The sequence below is a fragment of the Pholis gunnellus genome (genome assembly GCF_910591455.1).
Source record: "Pholis gunnellus genome assembly, chromosome: 3".
NCBI classification, from domain to species: domain Eukaryota; kingdom Metazoa; phylum Chordata; class Actinopteri; order Perciformes; family Pholidae; genus Pholis; species Pholis gunnellus.
The window spans coordinates 17,263,609-17,275,522 of NC_136529.1; the positions used below are offsets into that span (position 1 = coordinate 17,263,609).

General features: G+C 42.2%; 1 protein-coding gene across 3 annotated transcripts; it reads left to right on the forward strand.

Moving 5' to 3' along the window:
- Positions 1-361: 361 nt before the first annotated feature.
- On the forward strand, positions 362-3,586 carry cnpy2 (canopy FGF signaling regulator 2). 3 transcript variants are annotated; one of them, XM_079156789.1, is made up of 6 exons: positions 362-403; positions 553-671; positions 771-886; positions 1,503-1,700; positions 1,874-1,970; positions 2,092-3,586. In XM_079156789.1, exons 2-6 carry the CDS (start codon positions 572-574, stop codon positions 2,133-2,135), a joined length of 555 nt encoding a protein of 184 aa, XP_079012915.1. In that variant the 5' UTR covers positions 362-403; positions 553-571; the 3' UTR covers positions 2,136-3,586. The 3 variants fall into 3 exon arrangements, with proteins under 3 accessions (XP_079012915.1, XP_079012914.1, XP_079012913.1); XM_079156788.1 differs by having other exon boundaries at positions 380-403; positions 565-671; XM_079156787.1 differs by lacking the exon at positions 362-403 and having other exon boundaries at positions 468-671.
- The last annotated feature ends 8,328 nt before the right edge of the window (positions 3,587-11,914 follow it).

Genomic DNA, 11,914 nt, shown 5'->3' on the forward strand with positions numbered 1-11,914 from the left:
ACCAACAATTACTTCTGTGTCTGACTTTTAAAACTCACTTGCACCTATTTGGTCAATTTGTTTGCTTATTAAACACTTTTTTTTTTTACAGGGTTTTTACGCAAAGTAAGTATCACCTAAAGTGTAAAACCAATTACATTTGATATGGTAGCTACTTATGACCCTGCACACATGTTCGTCTTCGGTTAATTTCAGTCGATAGTGCTGATTTTAGCCGGCATAAAACCAGCAAAATGAAGAGGTTGCCCGTTGGCATCTTCCCGGGCACGTGAGGGCGCTGTCTGGAGCGCGAGCTCCATCCTTGTCCAGCAGCTCCGTTGCCTACGTCACCACATTCCACTGAACGCGATGGAACAGCGTGTATAAACGTAAAGGTGGCCTCAGAAGACACCGGCAGAAACGTGTAAGTTGAACGACAAAGGTGACAAGATGTGTGTTTTTGTGAATCTCTCTCTGTTTCACGCCAGTCGAACATAAATAATATTTCGAGAGCACCGAATAACTTCTCTCAGAGTCACTTGAGTGTTTCTTTTGCCGGTTGATGTGTATTAGATCTGTGTTTAGATGCAAGATGAGGGAAGCGGCCGTCCTGCTCGCACCGTGTGTGGTTGTGTGTCTCCTCCTGAGCTTCAGCCAGGCAGCCAGACATGGACAGGACATCAAATGTGGAGGTATGTGTCTGTAAGTCTCGCGCTCTGTCCAGGGCACAAATATCGTTACACAAACAAGTCCTAATGCGCACGAGCGTCCTCTCCCTCTGCTCCTTGCAGCGTGCAGGGCTCTGGTAGATGAGATGGAATGGACCATCTCTCAAATAGACCCAAAGAAAATGATCCAGACGGGATCCTTCAGGATCAACCCAGACGGCAGCCAGTCCATTAGAGAGGTAAACGTGCAGCAGCACAGCCACGTAGTAATATGTCCAACCACTGCAATACTATAGTGCACAATGAAGTAGTGTTGCACGTGTGGTTTATCAACTATTTTCCACTAGGATGAGATGCTTCTACTAACTTAACGAATTAGACCTGCAACTATTTTGATACGATTAATCGTTAAAGTGATTTTTAAAGAAAGAAATGTCAAACATTCTCTTCTTCCAGCTTCTCAGATGTCTTTACTGTATATGATAGTAAACAGAATATTTTGGGGTTTTGGACTGTTTATCGGACCACGAGAGACAGCTGATGATGCCCCCTGTGCTGTAGGATAGTGGTATAATAATGGGTATTTTCCACCTTTTCTAATATTTTATACGCCAAACAGTTAATCGATTAATTGAGACAATAACCTTCAGTTGCTGGTAATAATTTACAGTCAGATGACCACAATGTGGGCTGAGTATTGAGTGCTAAATCAATTGTGTCTATAACTGCCAAGTGCCGGATATTATGGTGCGAAAAAATGTATTGTTATCACTTTGTTAATTATTACCACGTTTGGTAAGAGACGCCTCACATCCTCACTAACTCCGAGTCCTTCATGGCCTCTGGTGGCACCAGATTCCTCTGGCTCGCTCGGAGGGAAACCTTCTGGAGCTGATGGAGACTGTGTGTGAGAGGATGGGGGACTACGGTGAGCACACAGATTCTTCCACAACCAGGAAGTCCTACATTAGGATAAAGTCTCGGAGCGGTGAGGCCATGGACCTCGCAGAGGCCACGCTGGATTCAAGAGTTACGGCCAGTTTAAAATTTGCAGTGAGTACAAAATATCACCAAATGATTCTTAAATGCACCATCATATGTTTGCATTACTTTTCTTTTATTGTTAATTATTATAATATTTTTTTATGCAACCCACAGCCCAAATCTTTTTAAAAATCAGTGAATGGTGCAGCTTGTAAAAGTTTTTTTTAAACTTATTTCTGCAGTGTGAAACAATTGTTGAGCAGCATGAAGATGAAGTCATTGAATTCTTCGCTTATGAGACAGAAAATATCAAAGACAAACTCTGCAGCGAGAGGACAGGTATGTTTAAAGCATGCGTGATTTATTCTTTTTTTACATACTATTACACATTTCTGTTATGTTGTTCCCGTCCAGCAACTGTATTTTAATTCATTGTTCACATGTTCTGTGTGCTCTGCAGACCTCTGTGACCACGCTCTGAAAGTGTCCCACGATGAGCTTTGATATCATCGTCTCTTCTCAGGACGAAACGGAGACGTTGGGTGCTGTACTGTTTTCGGTTGTCTCTTTGTCACCGGTTTACGTCGTGGCAGTAATACATTATAATGTAAGATAATAGGAAATCCACCTGTAGATACAAGTCTTGTTCCTCTGATCTGTGACAATTTAAGGACTAGTTTGCCAGTTTTAGCTGCATCTCTTTGGACTATCTTGTCACTTTTTTACATACTGTAAGTTATTATACTTTTCAATAGTCTGTGTTAAATATAAAAGCCCTTTTTCTTGCCTTAAATTGCTCTTAAGATGAAACGGAAACTGTGAAACTGCAAAAATGAAGTTATACTTCCCAGTGCGTAAAGGATTTCTTACAGGATTAGTTGTGTATGTCCAGTAAATGTTCTAATTTAAGACACGAGTACATAGAGATCAGGTTGACATATTAATTAATTGATAGTCTTTTTAGTTTAATTAATGTTACTTATTCATAGTGAATGGATAACCATACTGCCCGCTCACCAATGAAAGAGTTATTTGATGCCCAAATATATTTTCATTTCTAGTTTAATGCTCACCAATATTTGTTGAACTGTCTAAGATCACAGGAATAACTTGTTTTGGGTGAATATTTCATTAGGTAAAGCTGAAAAGTTAAACACACATTATAGAGCATCAGACATGAAGATGATTTGATTTGAGTGGAGTTAGTGGTGAAATGTGCCTTTATTGCTGAACAAATGTTTCCCGTATAACGTCGCCCTCTTTAAACATTGATCCTCTTTCACTATTAGCCCCGTGGTATTGTTACTGTTGATGTGAAATGTATTACAGTTTAGAGAACAGTTACAATGTTGCTACTTACGTGGGTGTGTTGATGCTGAAAATGAAATGATCACACGTTTTCTGCCAACTGAGGATCCTTTTTGAAAGTTGGAGCAAAGTCAAAAATAATTTAAGGAAAGAAGAACATTTCTAAAGTTCTGAAAACCTCCAACCACTGCCTTTTCTAAAAGTATGAATTGAAGCTTAACTTTGAAGCGTTAAGCAGCATATAGCCGTTACAACACTCCCAAGGACTTTCCTTTTTGTCTAACAAAGTTTTGGATTGTAAATAGGCTGAAATGTTTGGGTTAATGTTAACAGTAATTGTTTCTGAAGTCTTTCCCTCCATGATGTCCTTCTGTTTCAGAGCAGAAAATAGCTTTATATCTAAGTACAAAATAGTTTTTAGTGTCAGTAGCAGGCAGATGTCACCTCTTCATTTCATTAAATACTACATCTGCAATCCCATTGAATTATGGTATTTGATTAAAGCTTTTAGTTTTTACTTTTGAGCATCAAGATTAAAGTTTTCTTCTGTCTAGTAAAACTGAACTCCAGTGTAACACCACTAGAGTGTGCTGTAGTCCACAATCTGATAGTTGAGTCTGAATTATATAATCGTATTCAGTTGGAAAGTCCACATGCTGTACTGTTGATGTAGAATAAAAATATTTTTGGTATAATTTATTTTTTGATGTGTGGAGAAAAAAAGAAGTTTCTTTCTCACAGGACCATTCGTCTATTTCCTGTTTTATATATAAAATGAATCCCAAAAATTAGTAACTGTTTTGATAATTTAAGATCAGTGATTTACAAATGTTTTCACACACTGTCAACAGTTCGTTGTAGCTAGAGTTTTTCGATGTATTGAGAGGAGAGGGCACATATAGTAGCCAATACTTTATTACGTAATATCTGTATTTACAATAATGGACTGCTGTCAAAAACTAAAATACTGAAATGTAGGTGGGAAGACCATAATGACATTTAAATACTGCTTCCAAAAGAGAAGTTTAAAAAATGACTTCTCAGCATGTAAAGAGTCACTAGAGCTCAGTTCAGTTGTATAACACAGTCTTCCTCAACAGATGGAGTTTGTCCAGTTGTCATGAAATTGTACATTTTTTAATTTACATTTTTTTTTTCTCTTAAAGACTTGTTGACATAAATGTTGAGATTGAAAGTTCATTCTTGACCTTGGAAAGAGCCGATAACAAAACAATCACCACAAGAGGAGATTAACTTTCCACAGCATGTTGTTAATGCACTCCATTGTTTTATTTACTTATAATGCAGAATAATGGATTGATTTCTGCCAGAAATATCACCACACCATGAAATCACTCCAAATAATCAATCTTTTATCACATCCTCTTTCATAATTTCTCAGCCTAATATTAACCTTAAACACTCTAGAAACAGTGGAAACATTTTGGGAGGTATGACGTGGTCTGCTTTACAAGAATAAATTTTAAGATTTCCCTAATGCCACATTTCTACATTTCTATAACAGTGAATGTATCATTACTTATCCATTAAAAATAAAAGCTCTAAGATAACACAAAAAAATACATTAAATATCAGCGACTTCCATTCCTTATCAGGCACAATACCAATGTCGTCGTTAGATATTTAATTACATGAATCAGAACAATGTTTATCCAGTTGACTCACTTTCAATCATCCTTTCATCTGAGACTGCTGAGGGCATGAAAACGCCCTGCTCGCTTCCTTCTCTCTCTGTTTCCGTCATTTCCGCTGCCTTGGTGGTTTTATTCGTCACCTCCACCTGACAGTCCTCACTCTGACTGGACACATTTGTGACGCTCTCGTCTCCATCACCGTCTCCCTCTTCCTTGGCTGCAGTCTCATCTTTTACTTCAGCAGAGCAGCATCGCTCTCCCTCTGCCGACTGAAACTCCTCGTCATTCCCCGTCATGCTTTCTGTCCAGGCATCGGCTAGTGTTTCTTCAACCTCGTCCTCGTCCTCAACGACAACGGTGTCCCCAGAGCCGTGGCTGCTGGTGCTGCTGCAGGACAGCGTGTCTTCTTCAGCATGTCCGCCTAGCTCTTCATCACACAGATCCTCCTGGATTTGTCCCAACTCTACATCATCCTCAACACTTTCTTTTATTGAAACTGCACGTTGTCCTGCTCCATCAAAGAACATCCTCTCAGACTCCATGCCTACAACCACACCCAGGCAGCGCAGGTCCTCGCCGACACTCTCTGGATCCCACAGCTCACTCACTTCCTCCTCTTCATTCTCAGAGTCTGGCGCCGTATGCTTCCTAATGCGATTTACCGCATCCCACAGGGCCATGGGATACTGGGGCTCTTCTTTGAGGGGTAATTCAGGGTCAACATCTCCACCTTCCTCTTGAGGAGGAGGAGGAGTTGAGGAGCTGGAAGGTAGGACTGGGGGTAGATCAGTGCAAGAGGAAGATGGGAACTGAAGGGATTCCTCACAAGAGTCCAGATGAAGAAAAGGAGGGTCAGTTTCATGGATGCCAGCAGCAGGATCAGCATCAGGATTTAGACCTGAGGGACAGACTGAGTGCAAAAGAGAAACAAACTCTGCGTCTGACTCGATAGATGTGTGTGGTGGAGAGGGAAGGTCAGAGGGTGAGAGCACACCCAAAGGTGATTGAAACACCTCCCAGTCTGAGTCTGACGATGAGGGGGAAGAGTTTGACGGTGCTGTCTGTGGTTCAGTGTCCTGCAAGATGTCAATGTCTGTTTGAGTGTCTGTAGCATTTTCTGTGGATAGTTCCTGTTCCTCATCAGCTTCTTGGTTTGATTGCTCCTCAGTCATGAAACTTTCTTCTTCATTATGAAATTGCTGCTTCAAAATGTTGACCTCTGTTTGAGTTTGACTGTCAGACACTTTTTCTTGGGATATTGTCTGTTCCAAAAGACCTGTAGGATCCTCTTTGTCTTCTTTTGGTAGCTGCTCTTCAATCATATAACTTGCTTTTACACAAGCAACATCTCCCGCTTGGACACATTCAAGTTGTTGCTGCAAAATGTCAACCTCTTTGTTATCTTCTAAGGATATGTTAAGAGTCTGTTCCATAGTATGGTCCTCGGGATCCTTATCGGCTTCTTTTGTTTGTTGCTCATCAGCAACATTGCTCTCTTTCACACAATCGGCATCGTCTGGTTGGCCACTTTCAAATTGTTGCTGCAACACCAGCTCCTGTGTCGTATCTTTAGCGAAGTCTTCAAGGGCTTCACTGATCTCACTGTTTATTACATGTGATGTTTCGCCCTCTTCATCCTGGTCCTCAACAACAGTTAAATGAAGAGGAGAAGGACTCTGGGAATGATCTGTATGGGGAATGGAGCTTGTTGATCCAGGGGGAAGAAGTGATGGGGTGTGAGGCAGAGATGAGGTTTCAGGGTGAGGAGCCAAGCTTTCTGCAGAATTGAGGGCAATCAACTCAGGATCAGGACCCTCCTCAGTGTTTGATTCTGAGAAGTGCATGAGCGGTGTATGATCGGAGGATGAGGGCATGACCGAAAGGGCAGACTTTGGTGCTTCATGGAGTGGAGAAAGTGAAAGTGAAGAAGAATCAGAAAGGTTGGTTGGTGGACTGAGACACTGAGAGGGATGAGAAGAGGTATCATTTTCCTCCTGCTTGGTTGAACTCTCTTCACTGGCTGGTTTGAGCAGAAGATCCTCATTCATTTCACTTGTAGGTGAAGGTTTGATGTCATTTTTGAATTGGTAGACAGTGTCTTTCTCTTCAGACATATTAGACACTTGATCCTGAAGTCCCGCAAAATCCCCAGCACCTTCATTTGATGCCTGATCTTTGGTGTCATCATTCTCTTGCAAACACACAGCATCCTCAGTTTGGCCAACCTTTAACTGATTCTGTAACTGCTCCTCTTCGCTTGCGTCCTCTTGGATTTGTTCAACTGCATCATCAATACCGTTATCTTCAATTGGAGCTGGTTCAACCTCCTCGTCCTCCACACACGAGTCCAGTGACGTTTCATCTTCACGTTGCTGCTTAACGATGCAGTCATGTAGAGGGATTCCTAGCATCCTTTCAGCTCGCTCCTCCAACTCTTCCCTTTCAGAAACCCAAGATGAGGACATGCAGCAGGAAGAGATTTCACTTTGTCCCTCGGGTGCCTTTTTCTCCATAAGATCTGAGTCTAGTTTGGTCTCAGGCCTTTCATTAATGCGGTGGGGGTTTGTTTCTGTGTTTTGGTCTGTTGTCTCTTCCTGATTCAGCTGACCGTTTGATTGGACACATTCAGGAGAGACGGTCGTTTGAGTATCAAGTTGAATGTGCTCGGTGTGTAAATGGTGAACATGCTCTTTCTTGGGTGATGGAATCAGCTCCATTTTAACAACAACACAGGTTGTGTCGATAAGCAGAAGACCGTTACTGTCCTCAGATTTAGTGTCTGTCGTGATGTCCAGTCTTCTTACTTCAACATCAATTGGATGAACTGTTCTTTCTTGGTCTTGCAGAACATCTGATTCTCCTTCCTCGCTGTTTGCGTTCAAACATGGGGATGATCTCTCAGGTTCAGCCCTGCTTGTAATACTCGGCTCCCTCCACAGAGGATATTTGACTGACACAGAATGCGCTGACTGAGCAACCATTCTCCCAAACGTAGAATCAGCATCACTTGTATTCGCTTTTTCCGGGGACACAATATCTGTCTCTGCTTTTACTGATAGATTAACCTCAAGCATCTCACTTTCTACGCAGGTTGGTGTCTCCTTCTGTTTGGCTTTGACATTCCTCCCATCACAAGTGTTTGACTGCTCTGTGAGTGTTGGCGCTCTGAAGTCTACCTCATCTGCAAGTTTGTGTGTTTGATTAATGCCACTACTGCCCCTTAGACTTTTCGGAATACCTCCTAAAACTGTGTTTGTTTGTAAAGTACAAAGTGGCAAAGATGAGGTTTCTGTGGTGCCTGCTATCCGAGACACCAAGCAGAATATGGTCATCCCACCTGTCTTTTTGTTTAATCTGAACTCCCTTCCTTCAATTACCTTTGAGGACAGTTCCTCATTTATCTTTTTATTCTCAACCGTTTGCAACACTTGTGGCTGTTGCACATGCAACACACCCTCACGCTGTATGTGTTTTTCCTGGATGCTGAAAGGACTACTTGCCTGTAAAGCATCCGTTTCCTGTCGTCTGTGCTTTAGTCCTTCCAGCTCTAGGAAGCCTTTTTGATTCCCATCTGGTTTTGCAAACTCCTCTTTCTCTCCTTTTCTGTGATCGCGCAGCTCTGCAGATGCATCCTGCTTTCTCAGAGTGGGCTGTGACCAGTTGGTTTGTCTCTTACCTTTCTGCTCCCAGCTGGTGTCACAGTGGTGCAATACAGGTGAGCCTTTATGTGGGCTGTCATAGGGAGGGGGAGCAATATAGCCAGGAGGTTGGCTGAACATCCTCCGTTGGTAGTCGGCCTTTTCTTTCATGTCCAGCATGTGGCTTGTGTCGGTGGCAGGAGTTTGTGATGGATAATAGGTCGGAGCTTGCTGTCTCCCCCCTCTATCACACCACAGTCCTGATTCTCTGACGTTTGCAGATTGTCTGACTTGTTGCAGCGCTGCCACTCGAGGATCTGTCCCACTCCTGCTGTCCCTCTCTGGAGCCCTGCTGCTCTCCAGCAGCCCCTGAGAGGAGCCCCTCAACTCTGCCTCTATACGTCTCCTCCGTGGAAGTGAATGGCTGTATCGAGCTGCCCAAGCCTCCAGCTCTCGATAGCTGCTGTCGCTCCTCTTAGCAGAAGCTTCCCTGTTGTAGCGGACAGGATCACAGGGCTCCCACCTCCTCTGCCACCCCTCCCTCAGAAATCCTCTCTCATATTCTCTCGCTGCTCGCTGAGCTGCTGTCCACTCTCTGTCTCCCTGGTCCTGCTGCTGCTGCTGCTGAGTGTGACGGTCTAGAATAAAAGGGAAGTGAGAGGAAGAAGGGACGACCAGCTCTTGGTCCGTCCAGTTAGTGTACTCCTGTGGAGCCCCTCCGGCTCTTGATCCTGGTACACTCCAGTATCTGGACTCCCTGCCTTGATCCTGCTGCTCACCATAGTAAAGTGGATAATGGGGTACCTGATGTCTGTCATGGTAGCTGTGGGTGAAATGGAAAATATGTAGAAGCCACATTTCATTTCTTGCTATGTGTCTACTTATGACAAGAAGCTCCTTTTAGCATCATTTATTGCAATCAATGTGGTACAACGCTGATGTCCAACAAGTGAAAAAATTGTGTTGTCTAAAAATTGTGCAGTTTCTCAAACAAGCATAAAAAAGGCAACAGACTCTATCATCTAATAAATACAGTGATTTAAACGGCAATAATAGCACTGAACTCACTTATGTGTACAATTTCTCCCAGGAACAGTACCAAATTTGGGGTATAGAGGCGACTGTCCCTGATTCTTGGGCCAGAACTCCATCTTTTGGATGAAACATAGAAAGGATCATATATTTAACTATGTCAGTGTGTTGTTAACATGCATCAAATCTAGAGACTCAAAAGCATATTTTTGCATTGAATATCACATAATACTAAAAAGTCTCACTTGCAATTTAGATAATGGAGAGATTAGTTCACACATTCAACACTTACCCTTAATTACTGTTTTCAGATTATTGTCCTTGCTGCTCATGAGGTTATGTGAGGTCTAATGAAGTCACAACAGGACAACTTGTTTTAAAAGGACCATAGTTTTCAGTCCCCCTCCCACTCGACACACACACCTACACACACACACACACACACACACATACACACACTCCCCTGTCACTGTAGCCCATCCTCCTCTCATCCGGTCAACACGTCCAAATACCACTGAGGAATTTTGTTATCAGGTTTTTAGAATTACCATCTTTAGCCTCATCATTCCTCTTTAAAGTAATACAAAACTAATGTAAAGGAGTCAGATTTGTTTTTCCATAAAACAAACAGTTTTGTTCAGAAAGAGACAGCCAACTGTAACATTTTCTAATTAGCTGGTTTTCTATCAGCTCATACGGCACTCGGGTCAACATTACCACTTCTTCAATGCACAGTTTTCATAACTTTGCCCAAATAATCATGAATTACAACAAAATCAGAGAGCTGCACGACACCCGTGTGGGAGGTGCTCGGCGTGATGGCAGGCAGGCTCTACATGGAGATAGGGATCTGTTGTTTTGTCGGCTGAACTGTAGCGGAGGGAGAGACGGGCAGCGGACGGGTTGTCTCCCTTTCTTTGAAACTCTCCAGCGTAACAAACAGGCTTTCCTTCTCTGAACAGAAAGTCTGTACATCAGCAGAGAGCAGGAGAGAGGGGATGAAGTACGTACAGACAGCAGGCTGCAGGCTGGGCAATCTGTTGATGTTGACAGAATAGTTGGGGATGGGATAAACTTTGTTTTGGGTTTTGCATATCTCAATAAAAACAATACTGTACAACAGCCCATACGCTAAACGGTATTGCCAGAATTTTTAGAACTGGATTCATGTGACAGAAGTTTGAGAATGATATTTTGATATATTGGACCCATGTAGCTTTCTAATTTATGTCTGTCCAGATTGAGCTGATGTAAAATTGCACAGAAGACGGAAATGTGAATGTTGACACAATGACAGTATCCATTAATACTGTGAACATTCGTTTTTGCATTGTTCTGAGTTTTGATGCTGCTGATAGATAAATCTGACATCCATCACCTTGTGTGGAGGGAGGACTGGTGTTAGTTTGATTTAAAGCCCCTAAAAACATAACTTTAAATATTCATGACCAAATGAGCATCAACAAAAAAAGATCCTTGGGTGTTATTTAATAATTTGATGACTCAAACTAAATTAATCCTCTTCATCAGGATTGTGTGGGTGAGGTTTGATCAGATTTGATTGACAAAAGTTTAGCAACATACATAAGCAAGCAATCCCAAAGACGTCATCACATTTTGATTGAAATGTTGCTGAACCCTCATTGGTGCATGCAGGATTTAATGTCACTTTTTTCCAACAGAGCCCCGCCTACTTTGAACCAGAGGACAACAGATGACATGATTTTCAGGGTCTTTAAAGCTGTGATCATGTGACTTGTGTTGAATCTAATCTGAAGGTGATGCAGCTCAGTTCTCTTTGTAACAACATCCTTCCAGAAACCAGACAGGGGCGTCTGACTACGAACAGGCCGCTGTGTCACATGTACTAATAAAATGAACCTAGACAGTGTTTTAACTGAGACAACAGTCAGAAATACAAACAGGAAACGTGTGATTTAAACTTTCAAATTCAGAGCAGAGGAACAGTTGACCATTTTTCAAGACATGAACTGATAACCTTGTCAAACTCATCTCTGAAACTGCATTGTGCATGACAACGACAACACAGAGTCAAAATGAAGAAATAGACAATGAAATGAAGAACCTGAAGTCTCCAGTCAGGATATCATGAGCAGACCTGGACTGAAACCTGAAGCTGTAACGAAAGAGCTGATCCTGTCTCAGAGAAAACGAGTCGAAACACGAGAAGCTGAGAACAACCGACTTCAGATTTCATCAACAAAACGTACGGCTTTTAGATTTTAGATCACAATTACAACTTGCACTTGTTTTGCCATGGTAAACTGTATGTAAAATAACAGCTTTCACTGATTCTTTTTTTAAACATTTTTTTAAAAGGCACCAAAAATAATCATAACCGGTCTCCGTTCACTAACTAATCCAAGTCCTGTAGCAGGTTGTCCCTGCTGTCACTGGTCTTTCCTCAGAGATGCCCTGTAGATATTAATATTTTGATTGTCATCACGGTGCACAAGCTCCACATTAAAGCTGCTTGGCAGACATTCTTCATAGAAACCTGGAGTCTCATGCTCTTTCCGCATTTTGGACTAGAGATATACCACGGCTCTGTTCTTGCACAGATGGGCTAGTGTCTCCACCAGCAGTGGGTAAGTCTCTGGGAGGTAAAGAGACGTTGGCCTGAATTTGT